The sequence below is a fragment of the Martes martes genome (assembly GCF_963455335.1).
Source record: "Martes martes genome assembly, chromosome: 18".
NCBI classification, from domain to species: Eukaryota; Metazoa; Chordata; class Mammalia; order Carnivora; family Mustelidae; genus Martes; species Martes martes.
In genome coordinates, this window is record NC_137906.1 from 21,601,625 (window position 1) to 21,625,486 (window position 23,862).

General features: G+C 54.6%; 1 protein-coding gene across 1 annotated transcript; it reads left to right on the plus strand.

Annotated features, from left to right (window-relative positions):
• The first annotated feature begins 194 nt into the window (after positions 1–194).
• On the plus strand, positions 195–23,862 carry MVP (major vault protein). The gene is made up of 15 exons (XM_080831043.1): positions 195–364; positions 6,626–6,777; positions 7,038–7,233; positions 12,647–12,770; positions 12,877–13,008; positions 13,819–13,913; positions 14,194–14,430; positions 17,420–17,701; positions 18,900–19,144; positions 19,288–19,485; positions 20,403–20,789; positions 21,600–21,716; positions 21,892–22,018; positions 22,802–22,990; positions 23,607–23,862. Exons 2-15 carry the CDS (start codon positions 6,653–6,655, stop codon positions 23,823–23,825), a joined length of 2,673 nt encoding a protein of 890 aa, XP_080687169.1. The 5' UTR covers positions 195–364; positions 6,626–6,652; the 3' UTR covers positions 23,826–23,862.

Below are 23,862 nucleotides of genomic sequence, written 5' to 3' on the forward strand. Positions count from 1 at the left end.
TTCCCAGTCTCTTTTCAGCGCTGCCAGCTGGCTCGGAGGCGGGAGCCTCCTGAGGGCTGAGAGAGCTGCAGTGCCTTCAGCTGCTGGAGAAGCCGCCCAGGGGAGAAACGCCGAGAACCAGCTGCGAGGGCCCTTTAAATGGCCAAGCCCCACCCCTCGGAGGCTGCCCTACCGGGAAGTGATCCCTAGGGCTGGGCCACGGTGTTTCCCTACCCAAGGAGGGGGGGTCAGTGACAGCGTGCACGCTTCCGGGTGTACTTCATACCAGTCCCAACGCCCCCAAACCACTGGTGGGGCCGTGTGTCCCTCCAGGCTTTCCGAGCCCTGTCCTGCCTTCTAGCGCAGCTTGCTTCTGCTGGGGCAGGTAAGACTTCTCGGAGCCTGGGGAGGAAGGTGGGTGGAGGCTTACCCATGGGAGGTTTGGCTTTCCTTGTTGGACTTTTTTTTCCCCTGCCCTTTGAAGTAAAGGTAGGTCAACTTGTTACCTTGCCAACACTCCCCTACCCCCCAAAATCTCAGCCTCTCGACTTCAGGCTCCCACATCAGAAATAAGGGCAGAAGAAACTTGGGTCCACTCAGACTCTGTCCTGGGTCCCTGCTGCCAGCCTCTGCAGCCTCCTCCCCAGGGCATCTGGGCTCTGGCCTGTCCTCTTGAGCTTTCAGAATAGGATTCCTGTCCCTACCCACCGCCCCAGATCCTTCATCTCTGCCAAATGTTGAGGCTTTCCTGTTTGCCTCACTTAAGATGATGCCAGCTGTGCGCCTTGCAGATCCTGTGGGAAGTACTTAGCAAAGCAATCTTGAGGTAGGCTTGACTTCTAGAAGGCGTGGAGTTTGGCGAGCGAGGCTCTTTTTCTCTTTGGGAGGGTGAAAGGAAGGAATGCAAAACTCCTTGATTGCCAGCCTGTGACTGTGGAGATGTCAGAGCGGGCCCTTGACTTCTGGGGAGGTGGGGGATGGTAGTGGGCCGGCAGACCCTGGGTTGTGAGGAGAAAGCTGGTTGTTAAGACTGCCAGCCCGTGTGCTCCCTGGGAGTGCCTGCCTGTTTCCACCTTTGGCACACAGGGCTCCCAGCCTGACCCAGGGTGAAGCTTTCTGGGGGGAGCAGCCACCTTGAGTGGATGGCCCCAGGGACAGCCCGAGGGCTCCTAGGTAACTCAGGCTTCCCTCCATCACCCACTCCCCTTGAAGCAGAAAGTGCTCCCCTGTGAAAGGCCCATCTCTTGAGAATACTCAGCCCCACCCAGGTCCAGAGTCCTCCTTTTGTGTTTAGAATCTTACCTTTCTGCGGGAAAAGCCTGGCCACTTCCTGGTTTGCGAGCTCTCTTCCAGGCTAAGGGCGGAATTCTGAGCCTGTCCTTCGAACGTTGGGTGACCCTGAGCCGTGTTGCTTAACTTCTAGGATTAGATGAATAAGTTAAGGGCAATTAACACCTGGCACAGTCTAAGTCCTTAGTAAGTGGGAGCTGTTATCTGGGGGCTCTTGCCAAAGATCCACGTTCTGGGGTCTCTTCCCCCAGAACCTGGTGCAGCGGGTCTGGGTCAGACCTGGGAATCAGCGTGAGTCAGAGCCACACTCTTCATCTGGGTCCTGTGATGGAGAGAGTTTAGAAAACCTTGATCTGGGTCTGGGGTTCTAAAGCCTGATTCCTGGGTCACTTCTCAACTAGGCAATCCTCTCCTTCAGGGATGAGCGTTAATCAGGAGCATCCGGGAGGTAGGATGAGGATAGGAGAAGCAGCATTCTGAGCTGGCAGAATTGTCCCCAGTGAGGCCACCGAGCTGCTCTTCCATGAGGTAGTTGTGGAGCTCAGAGAAGGAAGGAGCGCTTCCTCTTTCCTAGGAAGAGAAGGTCCTTAAACTTTGCTCTTAAACATCATTGCTGGGAGAGAAAGTGTCCTAAACGTCCACTCTGGTCCCCTAAAGCTGGAAATAATTTCCCTAAACTAAGCCAGTGTGTAAGCAGCTTCTGTGCAGTCCCTGAGTCATGGTACTCTTGGTTTCTCCAAAACTTAGAATGTTTATAATCAGGGAAATTGCAAAGGGGAGACGCTGTTTACGCTGAATGTCATGTACATTGTCCTAAACCTGGGCTTGATAGAGGTGATGGCAGCAGGCCTCCCCTGCACCTTCCCGCCTGCTTGGGGCAGGGGGCTTGTGTGTTGGCTAGGGGACTGGAGGAGAATAAGCAAATGTCGAGCGCCCCCCACCCCCCGCAAAGTTTCTCATCTGTCTTTCTGATTCTCCCTCCCCCCAACCACCCTTTGAGCTCCCCTGCACTGGAGACCTCCTGTGGCCGCTGATTTCTTCACACCTTGGAAATGGTCACTCTTCTTTTCACTTCAGTCTAGGAGACTTAGGCTCCGAGCTAGCAAGTGGCCCAAGACCACGACTGCTCCTCCTTGCTGGGTATTACAGTCAGCGGGAGAGCTTTTAAATACAGCAGCACTCTGGGTGCCTGGGTGGCTCAGTCTGTCAAGCATCCAACTCTTTTTTTTTTTTTTTTTTTTTTAAACCTATATTTATTTTAGGGCGAGAGCGCCTGCGGGGGAGGCTGCGGGGGTGGGGGGAGCGGATGGAGTTAGGGGCAGAGGGAGAGAGAGAATCCCAAGCGGACTCAGCGCTGAGCGTTGAGCCCAGCGTGCTGCCTCATCTCATGACCCTGACATCATGAGCGGAGCTGAAATCAAGAGTTGGCTGCTTACCCGCCCAGGCGCCCCTGGCATCCAGCTCTTGATCTCAGCCCAGGTGTTGATCTTAAGGTTGTGAGTTCAAGCCCTGTGTTGGGCTCCATGCAGGGTATAGAGCCTACAGTGGGAGGGGTGGGGGGGTCAGTGCTTGCCCCCCACAGCCCTAATGTCAGAATCCACAGAGATCAGTGGTTTTCAAAGACCTCCAGGGCAGAGAGTGGCTGCTTGAGGCCAGAGCTGCTGGAGCTTTAAGGTGTGCCCAGATCGAAAGGATCTAGTTAAAATGCCAGCTGACTCAGCAGCTCTTGCAGCCCAAGAAGTCCCCTCGCTAACAAGCTTCAGGCGAGGTGGACCCCGCCCGCCACAGAGCAGCACGCAGTAAGAAATAAGCCGGTCCCCGAGACACCTGCCCTTGGAGTCACTGCCAGGTGCTCACAGTTGACCCTGAAGGTAGCTGACCGGTAGTGACCAAAGAAACTCCTGAAAAGCGTAGTGTTAGGTTCCCTTTTGAGCCAGGACGCTGGTCAAGAACCACCTCTTAACTCAAGGTTGAACCCCACTGCCCGTAGCATGTTTCGTTCTCTGCCCCACCACCCATTACTTTCCTCTTTTCTTCATGGGTGTGGTGCGGTGTGTGAGGCTTTGGGCAAAAGTTGGCCGGCTCTAGCAGGAGTCTCATGACCCTTGAAGGAAGTGTGGCCTAGCAGAGATGGCGTGTGCCCAGGACAAGGGGGCAGATCCTGGAAGCAGACACCGAAGGAGGCCTGGGTGGGTTTGGAGTTATGGGGCCAAACCCGTGTGCTGCCCAGGAGTTTCCCAAGGTCAACACAATCTTTGACTGTTGTTTTTTGAGGGTCCTGATACATTGGGAAGAAAATGTTCTGACTGTATGTGTTTGGTAAACCACAGAAGTCTCAATCTGGGACTTGTGACAAGCATGGTGCCTGAGTCAGGTCGTCTCCCTGGTTCCCTGGAGAGGCCTTATCTCGAGGCTCCCTTCTGCAGATGATCAGAGTTAAAGAGCAAGAACCCACTGTTCTTGGGTGCAGAGGCGGTGGTCTAGGTGGGAGGCACAGCTGGAGGGCATGGTGGGTTAAGACCGGGTCCTGGTACTGAGACAAGGCCTTGGCTTTGGAACAAGACGGAAGCACAGGCAGGTCAGCTAGGAGGACTCTCAGCTGACTCACTGAGCTGGGCGAGGCTCTCAGCCCCCCTGACTGGGCCCAGCTGGGGTGACAGATGGTGGAGAGGCCTCAGCCATAGGGAGTGGAGGATTGTCCAAAAAGGACTCATTGGAGGCTGTTCCTGGGGCCTGCTTCCCAGGCCTGCATGGCCTTCTACTGTTAAGCGCTTCCCGGGGGGGGCGCCTCATGGAGCCCTGTCCACACCTCCGTTTATAGCCCTTAGCCCTTCCTCTCCCCCATCTGGCTTCCTGGCCAGGCTTCTACCCCGCAGAGAACTTGGCAGGGGAGCAGCTGGAAAAGACTTTACTTGGCTATCAGATGCCCCTTCTTTGCTAGTCTTCTAGCCCCACAGCTGGGGTGACAGGAGACTTGCCATCTTTCTGACCAGTCAACAAGGGGGGGGGCCTCTGGTGCTAGGCCGCACCCCCTGATTAAGGGAGCTGGAGCTCAGGCAGTAAGCCACGTGAAGAGCCGGGCTCTGTTCCAAATACTTTATGATGACCTCAGTCGCATAACTTGAGTAGATGCCCCATCCGTTCTCAGTTTACAGGCCCAGGAAATGGGTATAGGGAGGGCAACGGATTGTCTGAGGTTACCCAGTCCAGGAAGGGATCCTGCGGGCTGTTCAGGGGCTTCATCAGGGAGCAGCTTCAGAACCACAGTTGGAAGGGACTGGGCCGAAGAGAGGAAGGAACAGGAAGGTCCAGGTGAGAGTGGGGACGAGAACCCATCCAGGAAAGCCGAAAGCCCGCCCCTTTATTTTCAGGCATTACCTGAACACAACAGAAAGGGGAGCTCTGATGTTAGAAAAGCCGCTCCTACTGGTTACGGGAAATGAACTTCACATAAAAAGGAGCCACAGAAAAGTATCAAGGTCAAATCCCATACAAAGTTGAGAGAGAGAGAGAACATTCCTTTAGGGCTGAAAAGTGTACCGGGAAAGTGGTCAAAACCGTAGCCTTTCAAAATGAGGTAAGACATTAAGAAAACGGTATAAGGCAGGAAATTGGAACTGTAAGCAGGGGCAGTCTGGCTGACTCCAGGCTCCTAACCACTGTCCCATGCTGCCCTCGGAGAGGGATGGGACCAACCATTTCCTCAGGACTCTTCCCAGTGGTACCCCTGATTTGCGGGGTGGCCTGGAATGATTCAGAGTCCCTATGTGGGACTCCGCCACTTCGAGTTACACTGTGTAATCTGCGATCAGCCTCATTTGGCTATCTTCATTAAAGTGTAACATTGCATTCCTCAGTTACACTAGTCACCTTACCAGTATTCAGTAGTGACACATGGGCAGCCCAAAGAGCACAGCTTCAGAAGATGTCCATCATTAGAGAAAGTTCTGTTGGAGGATGCTGAGGTTGGAGGGTTTTAAGCAGGAGCCTGGCAGGTGATGTGAGTGCAGTGGCCCAGGTGTGGGACAGTGGGGACAACAGGTGGGGACTATGATAAGCAGGGAGGCTTGTGCCCCATCCAAAGGGAGCAGGTGCGACCTGGCTGGCTCTGTCTGGTTCTGCTAGGCGGGGGCATAGGGTATGTGGCTTCTGCAAGAGAAGCAGCAAATCTGGAGTCTGGAAACTCGTAATTGTTCAACAGCAGCAACAGAAACGTACAGATTGTGTAAATGAAGCAAAACTCCTGGGCCTTGCCTCTGTTTTGTAATTCCGTGGCTTCCACCTGGTCCTCCTTTGGGAAGCCACACCCTCCTCCTTTCCCCTTTTCTCACTCTTGGTTTGGAAGTTGGGTGAACGGTGGAGTAGAGGACGTGGCCTCCCTTTCTGGTGGTGGCTTCAAAAACATCTGACTAAACATCAGAAGACAAGACTTTGAGTCCCCTAGCAAACTTTGTTCCCCTTGTGTGACTCCAAGGGATGGGTTGTCCAAAGTTCAAAGCATGTTGGGGGGGGCAGGGATGGGGTTTAGGCGTGACCTTCCTGACCAGGCAGAGCACGGATTGGAACCACCCAGGATGCAGAAGGAGGTGGGAGTCGGGGTGGGTGGGATACGTACCCATTAATTCCCTTTACCTTCCCACCTACTGCCCTGACCCACAACTGCAGGAAACCAAGAGTGGCAACAGACCAGAGAGAACTGGGGAGGAAAGGACTAGAATAATTCGGTGTTTCTAATCCAGCTGATTCTAGGGAGTACCAGTTTCGCCAGGGATCCCTCCCTGGAGAGGTGGCCCATGTCTGGACAGTTCATCCCAGATGGCTTAAAGTGCGTGCACGTGTGTGTGTGTGTGTGTGTGTGTGTGTGTGTGTGTGTGTGTGTAGGGAACGGGGCAGACAAAGATCGTGTAAATATTCTTGGGCTGTGGGCTAACATTTCAGTACAGCTGGGGCCTTGGGACCCCCTCAAATAAAGGAGCCTGCATCCTTGGAGCCAGAGCTCCCCGCTGTGCTGGGAAAGGCCACCGCGCTCCAGAGTTTTGATCTAAAGCCCCTTCCAGTGCGGCAAGCAGCTTGGGAAAAGAATAGGCAGAGACCCCTGGGCCTCTGTGGTTATGTGTCCAGCCGTTCTCAGCAGGGGTCTGGATGGGCTGCGGTGCCCTGAGTGAGGAGAAGGAAGGCAGAGGCCGGCTTGGGACGGTACAGGGTGAAACGACAGGAACTGTGGGGGGGTGGGGTGGGGAGGAAGGGCCCTCTCCCCCATCCCCAGCCGGGCATGAGGCTTGGTGCTGCCTTTGCCAGGCACTTCCCACCCCCACCCCTGTGCTCATCTTGTATCTGCTCCCTGCCTGTCTGTCAGCCTGCTGCCCTGGTCTCAGGAGTCGCCATGGCAACCGAAGAGTCCATCATTCGCATCCCCCCATACCACTACATCCACGTGCTGGACCAGAACAGCAACGTGTCCCGCGTGGAGGTCGGACCTAAGACTTATATCCGGCAGGACAATGAGAGGTGGGTGCTGGGACCTGCCGTGGGGCGTCTGTTCATCTGGCTGGTACGATCATCCGTCTCCTTCCTGTCCCTAGGCAGGGTTGTCTTCTGACCAAAGTCTCAGAAGACAAGACTTAGAGTCCCCTAGCAAACTTTGTTCCCTTTGCGTGACTCCAAGGGATATGTTGGGGACTTTGGAGCTTTCTCCCCGTTTGTTGTCCCGCTCAGAAGTGGGAACAGAAGCCCCCTGGGTCCTCACGCTGCTTCTCACCCTCCAACAGGATCCTGTTTGCCCCCTTGCGCATGGTGACTGTCCCTCCACGCCACTACTGCACGGTGGCCAACCCTGTGTCCCGGGACCCCCAGGGTGCCGTGCTGTTCGATGTCACAGGGCAAGTACGGCTCCGCCATGCCGACCTAGAGATCCGGCTGACCCAAGACCCCTTCCCCCTGTACCCAGGGGAGGTGCTGGAAAAGGTACCTGACTTTGCTGCCTCCGTGACCATGTGTCCTTGTCCCAGGGCTCTGCATGGCCTTCGGAGGGACACAAGCTGGGACTGGGAGAGGGGGCGGGGGGTGGCATCTGCTGGTTCTCACCAAGGACAGATCCTTGCTTCCTCCACCTGCCTCTGACCCCCACCCGTTCCCCTCCTTTGAGAGCTGGCAGCCCATCTCCCCACCTGACCTTGCAGGCTCCAGACACTGCTAGAAGCTCCTGACCAGTGTGATGCTAAATGGCTTTGCCAAGAGTGGGCATTCGTTCAAATGGTGCCAGACGCTGGTGGGTGGTGCCCGCAGTGGTGGACACGTCGTGGTCGGGGCTCCGACCCCGGGGACTGCCCCGCTGGAAGGCGTCACTGGCCTGCGCTCCTGGCCCAGCCCTTGTGCGCGTTGTCCTCAGGCCCTGGGCCCCGAGCAAACGGGCATCTGCCTTGATGTCCATCTGCCTTCACCTCCTCGCCAGTTGATACTGGTTTACTCTGGGCGCCTCTACTCATCGGTGCTTCTCGATCCCGGAAGACTCCAGGCCCCCCACCCCCCCGGGGAGCTTTGAGACCTTCCTGCCCACTTAGTGGCAGCTTCTTGGGGAGAAAATGGTGTGCGTGTCCAGATAGAAAGTGCTGAAGGGTAATTAGAATGTTAACCCTTGAGGAATCTGCGTGAGGAGCCTCCGGGAATTCCTACTATTCTGGCCCCTTCTGTGTAAGTCTGAAACTATCAAAAGCCAAAAATCCTCCATACCCAGGTCCGACCTCAGATCAGCTTAGTTGCCCTGTGGGTGGGGAGCTGTGTGTGTGTGTGTGTGTGTGTGTGTGTGTGTGTGTGTGTATTTATTGGGGGGTGGTTTTCAGCCCCAGTGTCTAAATTTCCCTAGGATCCCCAGCCCACCGCCACTCATTCTTTCACACCCCACATTCTCCAGGCCAGGAGGGCAGGGCCTCTCCCTCTCTCCCTCCTCAGAGCCCAGTGCCAAGGAGACGTTCCCTTTCCACCCACCACTCTACTCTTGTCCCTCTCTGCCCCTGTGGCTTCTTTCCTCGGCTTCACTGAGGTGGTGCCTTGCTCCGTCCTCCCTCCTCCTCCTCCTCCGCTTTTGACTCCTGGGAACCTCACTAAGATCCTTGCGATAACCCTGTCGATGACTTGGTCTTTTTTTTTTAAAGATTTTACTTACTTATTTAACAGAGAGATGGAGATCACAAGTAGGCAGAGCAGCAGGCAGAGAGGGTCGGGGGGGACAGGCTCCCCGCCAAGCAGAGAGCCCGATGCGGGGCTCGATCCCAGGACCCCGAGATCATGACCTGAGCCAGAGGCAGACGCTTAACCAATTAACCACCCAGGAACCTTCTTCCCATTTTCTATCCTCACTTGGACAAATTTGTCATAATCCTCACTCGGACAAATTTGTCATATACTTAGAAATCAAGGCCATCTGGCAGGCTCTGGGTCTGTGTCCCCTTCCCTTACTCAATATCTGTGCTTTTCTCCTCTCTACCTGCTGGAGCCTCCATCCACTGGGCCTGAGAACCCGGCTCCTCATTCTGTAGCTTTTTTTTTTTTTTTTTTTAATCCCAGTGTAATTAATATACAGTAGGACATTATATAGTGACTCAACAATTCCATGCATGACTCAGTGCTTATCACAGGAAAAGTGTACTCTTAGTCCCCTTTACCTAATTTCCCCATCCCCCTACTCTCCTCCCCTCTGGTGACCATTAGTTTATTCTCTATAGTGAGGAGTCTGTTTCTTGGTTTGTCTTTTTTCCCCCCTTTATCAGTTTGTTTCTTAAATTCCACATTGAAGTGAAATCATAGGTACTTGTCTTTCTCTGACTTATTTTGCTTAGCATTATCCTCTCTAGATCCAGTCACATCATTGCAAATGGCAAGGTTTCATTCTTTTTTTTTTTTTTTTAAAGATTTTATTTATTTGGCAGAGAGAGAGATCACAAATAGGCAGAGAGGCAGGCAGAGAGAGAGGGGGGGGGAAGCAGGCTCCCTGCTGAGCAGAGAGCCTGATGCAGAGCTCGATCCCAAGACTCCGGGATCATGACCTGAGCCGAAGGCAGAGGCTTAACAGACTGAGCCACCCAGGCGCCATAAGGTTTCATTCTTTTTTTATGGCCGAGGCTTATCCCATTGTATGTATGTCCCTCATCTATTCCTTTACTGATGGACACTTGAACTTTCTCTATAATTTGGCTATCGTAAATAATGCTGCAGTAAACATTGGGGTGCATGTATCCTTTCAAATGAGTGTTTTCATATTCTTCGGGTAAATACCCAATAGTGTGATTACTGGATCGTAGAGCCGTTCTATTTGTAATTTTTTTTTAAAGATTTTTATTTATTTGACAGAGGGAGAGAGCACAACCAGGCAGAGCAGCAGAGGGAGAGGGAGAAGCAGGCTCCCCTCTGAGCAGGGAGCCCAATGTGGGCCTCGATCCCAGGACCCTGGGATCATGACCTGAGCTGAAGGCGGATGCTTAACCAGCTGAGCCACACAGGCGCCCCTCTTTTTAATTTTTTGAGGACCGTCCATACTGTTTCCCAGAGTGGCTGCCCCAGCTTGCATTCTCACCAACAGTGCACAAGAGTTCCTTTTTCTCCACATCTTCGCTAACACTGTTTCTTGTGTTTTTGATTTTAGCCGTTATGACAGGTGTGAAGTGATCGCTCATTATGGTTTTGATTTGCATTCCCCTGATGATGAGTGATACTGAGCATCTTTTCGTGTGTCTTTTGGCCATCTGGAGGTCTTTGGAGAAACGTCTATTCATGTCTTCTGCCCAGTTTTAATTGGATTACTTTTTGGTGTTGAGTTGTATAAATTCTTCATGTATTTTGGATGTCAGATATATCATTGGCAATTATCTTCTCCCATTCCGTAGGTTGTCTTTTAGTTTTGTTGGTTGTTTTCCTTGCTATGCAGAGACTTTTTGTTTTGATGTAGTCCCAATAGGTTATATTTGCTTCTTTTTTTTTTCTCTTGCCTCAAGAGACCTATCTAGAAAAATGTTGCTACAGCCAATGTCAGAGGCATGACTGTCTCTGCTGTCTTCTAGGGTTGTTATGGTTTCAGATCTCACATTTAGCTCCTTAATCCACTTTGAGTTAATTTTTGTGTAAGAAAGCGGTGCAGTTTCATTTTTTTGCATGGAGCTGTCCAGTTTTCCCAGCACCATCTGTTGAAAACACTTTTTCCCCATTGCATAATCTTGCCTCCTTTCTCAAAGATTAATTGACCGTACAGTCAAGGCTTTATTTCTGGGCTCTCTGTCCTGTGTCATTGATCTACGTGTCTATTTTGGTGTTGGTACCATACTGTTCTGATCACTACAGCTCTTTCAAGAGCTGGGCTCCCTCCCAGGACCTTGAGATCATGACCTGAACCGAAGCCAGACGCTCAACCAACTGAGCCACCCAGGCGCCCCTTGCCAGTGTAGTTTGAATGAACTTCTGCACGTCGGTGCATAAGTCTGGTTTGCCATACGTAATTCCATATGATATGCACGAGCTCAGCCATTCTCCTCTTGAGTATATTTTAGGGTGTTTCCAATTTATAGGGAAAAATTTTGCCACGAGTGTACTTGTCTGTGGTGCACGCTGAAGTTTGCTGCCTTTTTCGAGAGTAGAAAATATTGGGGGGCCTGGCTGGCTCAGCCAAAGTGACTTGACCTTGATCTCAGGGTCATAAGTTCAATTCCTGCGTTGGGCATGGAGCCTACTTAAAATTAAAAAAAAAAAGGGGGGGGTAGAAACTACTAAGAATTGTCAGATCCCAGGATATGCACACCAAATCTAAAAGTATGAACCTTTAGGAGTGGCCTATAAATTTGATTTCTAGCTATTTACTACCTTTCCTTTCCTTGCTTACATACTCTTTGATACTTGATGTCCTCTGCCCCATTTCCTCGTAAGCCCCTGCATCTGGTCCTTGCCCCCACCTCCACTGAGCTCACTTTGGCAAAGCCCCAAGGCCGCCTCACTGCAGCCTGATGGCCATTCTTTCCCTCCTCCGCCCCCGGGATCTGTTTGTGCTCCCACATTCCCAATTTTATGTGATGATATCACTGGGTACCCAGTCACCTGAGTTGGAAGCCTGCAGCGACATGGGGGATGAACTGCAAGGGGACAAAGGTGGCAGGTGGAGACCGGTTAATAAGAACTTTCCATCCTTCAGGTGAGAGATGTGGACAGCTTAGGCGAGGGAAATGGCAGCAGTAGATAAAGGCAGACCTAGCTTCGATGGAACAGGTAGGAAGTGACCGTAGAGTAGATTTGGGAGGGGACAGACCCGCTGGCCTGTATGTTCCTTCCAGAATGCGTCCCATTTCCTCCTCCTCCCACACCTTTGCATCCGAAGCCAGCTCTTCCTTTGAACTCCAGCTCAAATGCCACTTCTGAAGGGCCTTTCCTAACTTCTTTGGGCTTTTGCTGCCTCTTTGTCTCCCCGGTGACACCGTCTATGGTCTTCTTGAAGAGAAAGCTCTGTATCTGTCTTGTCACCTGCTGGAACTTGCAATCCATGAAGCCAGGGCTAGCTTGCGCTCCACTTCCCCCAACCCCCTGCTGCCACAGGCTGAGTTGGGGGGGTGTACATCGAAGGCGTCAAGGGAGGGCTTGCCTGCCCAGTGAGCCTCCAGCTCTGCCTCCAACCCCATGTGTGGCCAGTGGGGAGAGTGGAGTTACCTGACCTCCTCCACCCCAGGGCCACTCTGGGCAGAGTAAGGCGGGCGGGCAGGCTTCACAAAGACGACAGTTCAAGTCCTTTTCCTGTTCCTTATAAGTTGGGTGACCTTGAGTGTGTCTCTTAGCCTCTCTTTGGCTCTCTTTGCTTGCTTTCCTGCCTCCCTCAAACCAAAGACCGAGTGAAGTCCTACTCAGAGAAATCTTTCTACAAACTTCTAAAAGGTTTGGGTACTTGTTGCCAGGTGCCCCTTCCTGATGAAGGGAGATGTGATGGCTCCAGGACAGCAGCTGTTTTGTGACCATGAAGCAACGCTGCCAACAAAGCCACGTGCCCAAAGTGTGTCTGTACAGCTGTTCAGGCTTCCCACTTCCTTAACACTCCCCAGAGAGCCCTGGTGCACACGAGGCCTGGAGGCGTTTCCCGCCTAGATTTGTAGCTCAGAACCTCTTCTGAGCGCTTCCTCTGGAGGAATGTGTGTCTTTGGCTCACTGGCCAGGAGTCCGTGTGCTCTGTCACCTGTCTTTGTTCTTCAGACCAAATGGCTTTGGGACCACCCCTAGCTTGCATATTCCACTTGGGGGCTTGTCTGGGGACATGAGAAGATTGACACTGTGGCCTCTGACCTCCAGGGTATGGGGTTTGACTCCAGGGGCCGCAGTACTGAATGTCCCATGACCTCCCTTCTTCTCCTGTTAGGACATCACGCCCCTACAGGTGGTTCTGCCCAACACTGCCCTCCATCTTAAGGCATTGCTGGATTTTGAGGATAAGAGCGGAGACAAGGTGGTAGCGGGAGACGAGTGGCTGTTTGAAGGACCTGGTAAGTTCCTTGCATTGGCCGGTGTCCGGGTCTGAGGCTCCCTGCGTTTCCATGATAGCTTTGATCCCTGCCGGACTTCACCCTCTGCCCCCCTTTCCCTTCCCAGGCACCTATATCCCCCGGAAGGAGGTGGAGGTCTTGGAGATCATTCAGGCCACAGTCATCAAGCAGAACCAGGCCCTGCGGCTGAGGGCCCGCAAGGAGTGCTGGGACCGGGAGGGCAAGGAGAGGGTGACAGGTGGGGTCCACGGAGGGGTGCGGATGGGGGTGGGTGGGCCTTGTCTTGCCTGCGGGGGTGGGGATGGCCCCTTGCAGCCTGGGAGGAAGTGCTTGCCTGGTATGTCTTAGAAGCTTCTGGGGGCCGCCCATGGCTGCTTTCCCCCACCCCAGCTTCATGTCACCTCTGCCCTGACCCTATTACCATGATCGTGCTGACCTGGCTTTTCCTTCCCCTCCCCTTTACCATGGGCCAGGGGCAGCAGTCGGTGCCCCTCTCTAGATCAGCAAAGCAGGTGTTGGTATACAACTAGCAATCGTATTTGGCCTTGTGATGTTCTCCGTCTGTGCCAGCTGTGGTTCAGAATGCTCTACCAAAGGGAAGTCACATAGCCCCGAACCACCTCAAGGCCCTAGGAGTCCCCTTCTTCCTGTGACCTCACTGAGGCCCGGAAGTGAGGTTACTTCCCGGGCTTAATGGTGAGCAAGGGCACTCTTTCTTCTCCCAGAAGCAAGACCGTATCTCCCACTCTCTTAGGGGCAGTGCTGCCCACTTCATGGGGAGGGAAGAGTTCGTCTTTGGAGCTCAGAGAAGGCATGGCAGCCTTCTTGGGCCCTTAGATGGCTTTGCCTGTTGTCCTGGGTCGGGGTTGGTTTTCCTCTGGCCTCAGAAAAGAATTAATGTGGGCACTCTCGTCAGACCCTGGCACCTGAGGCCGTGGCATCTCGAGTACAGAGCCTGGCGGGTGCCCTGCTGTCTCGGCTGCAGGATGGGGCAGCTGGGGAGCAGGCCGGGTGACCTTTGACCCTCCCCTCTCCCCCCTTGGCCCAGGAGAAGAATGGCTGGTCCGTGCCGTGGGTGCCTATCTCCCAGCAGTGTTCGAGGAGGTTCTGGATTTGGTGGATGCTGTGATCCTCACAGAAAAGGTCTGTGCTCTGGGGATGAAGGGACCCTGGAGTAGGCCTCACTCCTTGTGGCCAGAGAACATGACAGTAGATGAGAGGCAATATTTCTGGGGCCACTCACAGAAAAATGTGGAGGTCAGCTCCCCGAGGAGCATCCTGGGCCCTCTGAGGGTTAAAAGGTCCTCCTGGGCTGGTAGAGACTGGCATTCTGGCCTGTGAGCACTCGGTGGCCGGTGGGGCTCCCTCCCCTGAGGAAACTGGAGGTCGGTTTCCTCCAGTGCCCTGACGTCTTGTTCCACAGACAGCTCTGCACCTCCGGGCTCGGCAGAACTTTCGAGACTTGAGAGGAGTGAGCCGCCGCACCGGGGAGGAGTGGTTGGTGACAGTGCAGGACACGGAGGCTCACGTGCCAGATGTCTACGAGGAGGTGCTAGGGATCGTGCCCATCACCACCCTGGGCCCCCACAACTACTGTGTGATTCTCGACCCAGTTGGACTGGATGGCAAGAACCAGCTCGGGCAAAAGCGTGTGGTCAAGGTAAAGGCCTCCAGCTCTCTGGGAAGGCTGAATGCCCTTGAGGGGTGTGAGGCCCTGGGACCCCTCCCTTCCCTCCTCCCACCCCAGGTCCACTTTCTAGAAGCGTCAAGCTTGTTCTGGCTCCCTCGGTGCCTTTGCACACCGAGTTCTGTCCTTTGAGACACTGTCCTATGGATTTCCCTGTGCCCCCCAACCTCTGTTTACACATAGTCTCTTCTGCAGGCCCCTCCTGGGGCCCGTCCTTGCCTGCCATCCTGGAAACTTTGTCCTTGTCCTGCACAAAACAAACCTCTTGGTTTATACTTCTCCCCACCTGCTGCCTCACCCTTCCCTTAACAAGACACTGGCCTGCCAGGGATTGGCAGGGATCTGCTGGGAGGCTCAGACCATAGATATTCTAGGCTTTGGGAGTGGTGTGCTTCTCTTGCAATCACTTAACCGTGCCCTTGGAGCAAAAGCACAGACAGATTGTAAACAAAAGTGTCTCTGCGTCCCTGTAACATTTTGCTTCCAGAAACAGTGCGGATGTCTATCAGTGGATGAATGGGTAACAAATTGTGGCCTCTCCGCACAGTGGAACATCCTTTAGCTATAAAAAGAAACGAACGCGTACTGATGCTCGTGTACTAATGATCAGCGTGTACTCACACCTGCTGCTCGACGGATAAACAAACATTCTAAGCAGAAGAGGCCATGAATAAAAAGACCACATATTGCATGATTCCATTTATGTAAAATGTCCCAGATGGGTAAATCCGTAGATAGAAATAGATGATCGTTTATAGCGAGTAGGGATGGACAGACATTAGCTGCTGCTAAGTACAGGGCTTTTCAAGGTGATGAAAATGTCCTGGGGTTAGAGCACAGTGGTGATTGGACAACTCTGTGGACAGCCATAGCTGACCTGTATACCTTACTTATTTACTTATTTTTAAGGTTTTATTTCTAAGTAATCTCTACACTTAACATGGGGCTCAAACTCAAAACCCCAAGATCGGGGGTTGCATGTTCCACAGAGCAAGCCAGCCTGGCACCTCTGAATTGTGTGTGTGTATGTATGTATATACATATACACATATAAAAAATATACATATACATATAAATATATATATGTATATATTTTTAAGATTTTTCTTAAGGGGCGCCTGGGTGGCTCAGTGGGTTAAGTCTCTGCCTTCGGCTCAGGTCATGATCTCAGAGTCCTAGGATTGAGTCCTGCATCGGGCTCTCTGCTCGGTGGGGAGCCTGCTTCCTCCTCTCTCTGCCTGCCTCTCTGCCTACTTGTGATCTCTGTCTGTCAAGTAAATAAATAAAATCTTTAAAAAAAATTTTTTTATTTGACAGAGGGAGGGAGATCACAAGTAGGAGATCACAAGATCTCTGCCTACTTGTGATCTCTGTCTGTCAAGTAAATAAAATCTTTAAAAAAAATTTTTTTTTAAAGATTTTATTTATTTGACAGAGGGAGGGAGATCACAAGTAGGCAGAGAGGCAGGCGGGGGTGGGGGGGAAGCGGGCTCACCACTGAGCAGAGAGCCTGATGTGTGGCTCGACCCCAGGACCCTGAGATCATGACCTAAGCTGAAGGCAGAGACTTTAACCCACTGAGCCACCCAGGTGCCCCTTTTTAAAGATCTTTTATTTATTTATTTGACAGAGATCACAAGTAGGCAGAGAGCAGGCAGAGAGAGGAGGAGGCAGGCTCCCTGCTGAGCAGAGAGCCCGATGCAGGGCTCGACCCCAGGACCCTGGGACCATGACCAGAGCTGAAGGCAGAGGATTTAACCCACCGAGCCATCCAGGAGCCCCTATATATATATATATTTTTTAAACATTTTATTTGTCAGTGACAGAGCTCAAGTGCGCAGGCAGGGGAAACAGCAGGCAGAGGGAGAAGTAGGCTCCCTGCTAAGCAGGGAGACTGATGCAGGACTTGATCCCAGGACCATGGGATCATGACCTGAAACAAATGCAGACTCTTAACTAACTGAGCCCCCCCAGGTACCCGTGAACTGTATACTTTATTTTTTCCCCTTTTTTAAAATTTCAGTTTTAATTAATATCTAATGTATTATGGGTTTCAGAGATAGAGGTCAGTGATTTGAATTGTATACTTTTTTTATTTATACTAAGCAGTGACTATGTAATTTAGTTCTGCGTTTTAAAAATTTTATTTATTTGATAGAGACACACAGCGAGAGAGGGAACACAAGCGGGAGGAATGGAAGAGGGAGAAGCAGGCTCCCCACTGAACAGGAAGCCCGATGCGGGACTTGATCCCAGGACTCTGGGATCATGACCCGAGCTGAAGGCAGACACCCAACGACTAAACCACCCAGGCACCCCTGAATTGTATACTTTAAACAAACAAATCTTATAGCATATAGTTTATATCTCAAACATATAGTTTAAAAAAAAAAAGCCAGGGGCACCTGGGTAGCTCAGTGGGTTAAAGCCTCTGCCTTCGGCTCAGGTCATGATCCCAGGGTCCTGGGATCGAGCCCCACATCCGGCTCTCTGTTCGCCAGAGCCTGCTTCCCCCTCTCTGTCTCTGCCTACCTCTCTGCCTGCTTGTGATCTCTGTCCGTCAAATAAATAAATAAAATCTTAAAAAAAAAAAGCCAGATTTGGCCCAATGACAGGGTCCGCCAATGCCCAGACTCCACCATCCCAAGGAAACAAGGCATGGGAGAAATGGCAACAGAAGCTTTCTTCTGAATTGTCGAGCCTGCCAGGGTCCCGCTCATGACCGTGTACGGAATTCGTCAAGGGCGGTCTGGACCACGTGAGGTCTGTAGCATTTGTAGAGAGTCCCCTGGTCCAGACAGTGCCTCACTGTATTACAGCAGGAGTGTGGTGGGGGGGGGGGGGGCTTTGGGGTCTCCTGTTCTCAGCACAAGCCTGTGGCTGCAGGAAGGGCTGTCCCGGGTGCAAGTCTGGGACGCAGCCGTGGGCGGCGCCAGCTCCTAACCCTGTGTCTCTCCCCCAGGGTGAAAAGTCCTTTTTCCTCCAGCCCGGAGAGCGGCTGGAACGAGGCATCCAGGATGTCTATGTGCTGTCAGAGCAGCAGGGGCTGCTGCTGAGGGCCCTGCAGCCCCTGGAGGAGGGAGAAGAAGGAGAGAAGGTCTCCCACCAGGCTGGGGACCGCTGGCTCATCCGCGGGCCCCTGGAGTACGTGCCGTCTGCCAAGGTGGAGGTGGTGGAGGAGCGTCAGGCCATCCCTCTGGATGAGAATGAGGGCATCTACGTGCAGGATGTCAAGACTGGAAGGGTAACGGCTGAGGGTTGGGTGTCTTCTCCGCTCTGTGGCCATGGAGATGGCTTGTGTGGGCTGACGGGACAGGTGCACGGTGGGGTCGGGGGGGGACTTCGACAGCCTTGATGGTGGCACCTGAGCTGGCTGGCTGGTAGGCATGAGGGCATTCTGGGGAGTGTTTCCCTTCCCTCTTTCTTTTTAGAGAGGGAGTGGGGAGGGGCAGAGGGAGAAGGGGAGAGGGAATCTTAGGCTCCAAGCCCAGTGCAGCGCCCAGTGCGGGCTCGATCTCACGTGACCTGAGGCAGAATCAGCAGTCAGATGCTTAACTGACTGAGCCGCCCAGGCACCGCATTAAATAGCTCACTTTAAGTTTGAGGAAACCCCCCAAGGGAGGTGATGAGCCAGGTTTTAGGATGGGGACTCTGGTCCCAGGATAAAGGTCTGACTGGGGAGTGGCCTAGGAGCAGTAAAAACCCACGAAGAGGGTGCCTGGGTGGCTCAGTGGGTTAAGGCCTCTGCCTTCAGCTCAGGTCATGATCCCAAGGTCCTGGGATCGAGCCCCACATCGGATTCTCTGCTCTGCAGGGAGCCTGCTTCCCTCCTCAATCTCTCTCTCTGCTGCCTCTCTGCCTACTTGTGATCTCTGTCTGTCAAATAAATAAATAAAATCTTTAAAAAAAAAAAAAAAACCACGAAGAACTCCTCTCCCATGTGCTTATCCTGGTGGAATCCTTCCTCTTCGCCCCCTCATCTGAAGCCTGGACCTTGGTTTGACCTAGAACCACATCTCCAACCTCTTTAAGAGTCCAACCTAGAAGTAGAGCTCAGAATCCCAGGGAATGTTAGTGGATATTACCTATTTCCTAGGATTGACTGCCTGTGTCCCTAGGATGCCCTCCAAGTTGCCCCGAGAAGGAAAATTACAGAAGAAATCAGATCGAACCCTTACCACAGACCAGGTTCTCAGCACTAGACCCGGGCGAGGTCCTTCATTCCTCGACCCAGGGAGGTGGCCGGTGGCGGGTCCGTTCTGAGGTCCTCAAGCCTGGCTGTTTGCCCCCGATGACCGCGCCTGCAGACCCGCTCCGGAGACTGAGCCCGGCCGCCGCGCTCTACCGCCCCCGAGACCAGCTCTATTTCGGGACAGCTGGCTGGGTCCTCCTCCCTCGTACCTTCCCAAGTGACGTCCCCCACCTTGTCCTCCTCTCTCAAGGTACGTGCTGTGATCGGAAGCACCTACATGCTGACCCAGGACGAAGTCCTGTGGGAGAAGGAGCTGCCCCCTGGGGTGGAGGAGCTGCTGAACAAGGGGCAGGACCCGCTGGCCGACAGGGGTGAGAGGGAGACGTCCAAGACCCCTCAGCCCACCACCGTCCGGAACAAGACCCGTGTGGTCAGCTACCGGGTCCCCCACAACGCGGCTGTGCAGGTGTATGACTACAGGGAGAAGAAGGCTCGGTGAGGGGCCGGCTGTGGGGTGGGGGGCGAAGTGGGATGGGTGACTGGGGGGAGGGGCTGGCTGCAGGGTGGGGGGCGAGGTGGGACAGGTGACCGAGGGGTGAGGGGTTCTCCATGTGTCTGACTCCGCGCTCCTTCCACAGTGTGGTCTTTGGGCCCGAGCTGGTGTCGCTGGGTCCTGAAGAGCAGTTCACCGTGTTGTCCCTCTCGGCCGGCAGGCCCAAGCGTCCCCATGCTCGCCGTGTGCTCTGCCTGCTGCTCGGGCCTGACTTCTTCACAGATGTCATCACCATCGAGACCGCAGACCACGCGAGGCTGCAGCTTCAGCTTGCCTACAACTGGTGAGTGGCAGGGAGGGACCGCGAGGTCAGCGGTGCAGGGCTCGCCATGGGGGCAGGACGCCCAACTCCATGCCATGGCCGAGAAGGAAACCCAGCCCGATGCCCAAGGCGGGTGATGGGAAGGTGCAGGCTCCCCTCCCAGGAGTAGGATTTGGTGGACGTGGTTGGGGGGACCTCCCCAGCTTAATGTGTCCAGCCAACCACGTAAGGGCAAGGTTCTGCAAATGTCAGCCAGTCACACCCCACCGGAGGGGACACGTGTGGGCAGTTGTCACAGGCACATGCTCAGGGGCTCGCTGCCTGGGTCCCAGCCCTGCTTGCCGCTAGCTGTGGACCTGGGCAAGGGACTCAACACTTTCCTCAGTTTCCCAATTTAAAATGAGAAAGGCCACCGTCCACCTCCCTGGGCTGTTGAAAGGGTACAGCGAGGATTAGAGCAGGGCCCCACAGCCCACATGTAGTTAGTAGCAGTGCCTGGAGCTCGGGGGGCAGGGGCGGGAGTCCCATCCAGAAGCTGGGCTCCACCTCTGCCACCTCTTGGCCAGGACTCTGACAGAGGCAGATGGGTGTGGACATCTCGGGGGCGTGACAGCTAAGAGCATAGACCACAGGGTCAGGCTTCCTGAGTTCAGCTCTCCACCTTGGCACAATCCTGTGACTTCCGCCCTGTCCCTCGACCTCCCTGAGCCTCTATTTCCTCGTCTGTGAGAGAATAACGCCCATCCCTGCCTCCTAGGGTGGCTGAGAGAATGAGATGGGGCCCACCTGGGCACATGGCAGGTATGAGTTCACCCTCTCCATTGAGAGAGACCTCAGCAGGTCATAGAGGGTGGGCGTCCGAGTCCCTTTCAGAGACGAGAGACTTGCTGTGTCCTGGACGAAAACAGCGTCCCCATTCTGGGGCTCTTTGCTCACAGGCACTTCGAGGTGAGTGACCGGAAGGACCCTAAAGAGACAGCCAAGCTCTTCTCGGTGCCTGACTTCGTAGGTGACGCCTGCAAGGCCATCGCGTCCCGGGTGCGGGGGGCCGTGGCCTCCGTCACCTTCGACGACTTCCACAAGAACTCCGCCCGCATCATCCGCACGGCTGTCTTCGGCTTTGAGACCCTGGAAACCAAGGGGCCCGAGAGCAGGACCCTGCCCCAGCCCCGGGACCGGGCCGTCTTCCCCCAGAATGGACTGGTGATCAGCAGCGTGGACGTGCAGTCGGTGGAGCCTGTGGACCAGCGGACCCGGGATGCCCTGCAGCGCAGCGTCCAGCTGGCTATCGAGATCACCACCAACTCCCAGGAGGCAGCTGCGAAGTGAGTGAGGCCTGGGGGAGGGGCACCTGCTGCCGACGCTGCCCGCTCTGCGCTGGATCTCTCCACGGTCCTTCCTCACCCTCAGCCCTTGGCCGGGACCTGGGTGACGTGGCATCCCCGCCCCAGTTGGCCCGTTGTCCCCCTTAGCAGATAGTGTGGGCCACTTCAAGTAGGACCCCATGCCAACCTGCACCAGTGGCGTCCTGTCTTGCTTGTGCTAGATCCCAGACTCGCTTCTGTGGTCTTCCAGGCCCCCAGGCGTCCAGCCCTGCCTCCCCCACTCCACCTTCCAGCCTCTCCCCAGGCTCACGTGCTCTGATCCCCACCCCCTCCAGCTCCTTTCTGCCCCTTGATGGCACATCCGGGTTCCCACGGTAGGGCCCTCTGCACTGGCCGTTCCCTGGGCCTGGAATGCTTTTCCACCCTAGAGCGCTTTGGGCAGGCTCCTCCTCCTCTGGCCTCAGCCTGAAGCTCCTTGGAGGGCCTCTTTCTTCCTGAAAAGCACCCTCTCTGCCTGGCCCTGTTGTCACTAAACCCGTTTTCAGGGAACTTGTCACTGTCAGAAATCACCCGCATTCATTTGGTTCTCCTGCCTGGAAGGTCAGTTGCATGGAAGCAGGGGCCTCGGTCATGGCTGCATCCCCCGTGCCTAGAATCGCACCTGGCTGGCAACGCGCACATCCGTCTTCTATTTGTGTGCTGAGTGCCGCCTGCGCGCCCCCCAGATCGGTGGGCCCTGCCTTTGGAGTTCTGTTGGAGATCGGGCCCACGCCAGCATCTTCCCTGTCCGTGTCCCCTTCTCCCATCCAGGCACGAGGCTCAGAGGCTTGAGCAAGAAGCCCGCGGCCGGCTCGAGAGACAGAAGATCTTGGACCAGTCCGAAGCTGAGAAAGCCCGCAGGGAGCTCTTGGAGCTCGAGGCTCTGAGGTAGGTTGAGAACCGGAGGAAAAGAGGGCTCGGCTCTGGAACAGCAGCGGGTGGAGGGAGTGGGGCATGAGGGACACCTGCTCTGGCGTAAGTCAAGGCCGGGGGAGGGCCGGGCCAGACTGGGCGTTCTCCTGGGTGTCCCCTGACTCTTCCCCGCCCTGTCCAACACCCCTAGCACCGCCGTGGAGAGCACAGGGACCGCCAAGGCAGAGGCCGAGTCCCGCGCAGAGGCCCTGCGCATCGAGGGGGAGGGCTCCGTGCTGCAGGCCAAGCTGAAAGCAGAGGCCTTGGCCATTGAGACGGTGAGTGGGGGCGATGCCTGTGGGAGGGCAGGGACTTGGGGTTCCCCATCACTGCACTCCAGCACCCCTCAGTTTGTTTCCCGAGATTAAGAATCTCTTAGGGTTTGTCCCCCTCTCTGCTTTCGTTTTTTCTTTCTTTCTTCTCTTCCCCTATGATCCTCTGCCTTGTTTCTCAAATGCCACATACTAGTGAGATCATATGATGATTGTCTTTCTCTGATTGACTTAGTTCGCTGAGTGTAATACCCTCTAGTTCCATCCTCAGAGAGAAAGAAGCTTAATAAGCAGGCTCCATGCCTGGCTTGGAGCCCTACACAGGGCTTGATCTCACAACCCAGAGATCATGACCTGAGCTGAAATAGAGAGTCAGATCCTTAACCAACTGAGCCACCCAGGTGCCCCTGTTAAAGCCCTATTTAAATATTGTGTGGTTTATGAAGTCCTTTGCCCTGTCTTGTGTGTAACACTCGTGCAAATGTTGGCTAGCTTTGTGACAACCGTTGCATTGTCTTACACACATGGTCTTACTTAATGCTTGAAATCCCACTAGGGGGTAAGTAGTATATCCATAGGACAGATGAGGAAACCAAGGCTTAGATTAAGGACTCCCACTGCTCACTAGCTTAAAAGGTAGCCCAGCGAGGATCCATAGCTAGTCGACCAGCACTTTGCAATTCCATCCCTTGGGCCTCTGGTCCTTCAGGCCTGCTGGTTAGGGGGACTTGCTGGACCGTTCCCAGGGGCCCCACAAGGGAAAGAATGCTGCGTCTCCCTCTCTTCCAGGAGGCTGAGCTCCAGCGGGTACAGAAAGTACGAGAGCTAGAACTAGCCTACGCCCGGTCCCAGCTGGAGCTGGAGGTGAGCAAGGCCCAGCAGCTGGCTGAGGTGGAGGTGAATAAGTTCAAGCAGATGACGGAGGCCCTGGGCCCCAGCACCATCAGGGACCTCGCAGTGGCCGGGCCAGAGATGCAGGTGAGAGTGGGGAGGGAGCAGAAGAGAGAGAGTGTGTGTGTGTGTGACTCAGGACCATACTTGGAACCCAGAAGGCAGCGCTGGGGGCAGAGGGGCTGGGGGAGGTGGAGATGGGACAGTCCTGTACCCCATGCCCGGTGTCCTCTGTTGGGCACTGCACTAGCTTCGTAAGCAGCTGGGCCACCAGTCTGTGGTCAGTGCTTTGATGGAAGTCAGGTGGGTGCTGCTGGATGGCTTAGGGAGAGCAGTTCAGAGGAGGGGCTACTTGAGGTAGTGTAGAGTTGACGGGAGCTTCCTGGGAGACGGCCCAAGGACAGAGACACAGAGAACAAAACTCAGTGTGTTTAGGAACAGAAAGGACCACATGGCCGTAACCCAGGGTGAACGGGGAGCGGCTGAAGGCAGGACGGGGGTGGCTGGGTCTTCTAGGCCTCCTGCGCCCCGGGAAGAACCTTCAGGTTCCCCCGCTCCCCCTCCTCGCTTCTTATCCCAGACTCCTCCTGGGAGGACGGCTTGGGTGGCAGCCCTGGTGGCAGATGGATGTGGGTGGGGGCCGAGGAGCAGAGAAAGGGACGAGGGCCTGACTCCCCCTTCCCGGGCGCCGCTTGCCTTCCAGGTGAAACTGCTCCAGAGCCTGGGCCTGAAGTCCGCCCTCATCACCGATGGCTCCACGCCCATCAACCTCTTCAACACAGCCTTAGGTCTGCTGGGGGTGGGGTCTGAGGGCCAGCCCCCCGCCCAGAAGGCGGCGGGCAAGCCCGGCCCCGCGGAGGGCTTGCTTCTTGGGTCCGCTCCTGTCCCTCCAGTTCCTGGAGGCAACCACGTCGTGCCTTAACTCCGAGCTGCACTTACCAATAAAACACTTCTGGGCA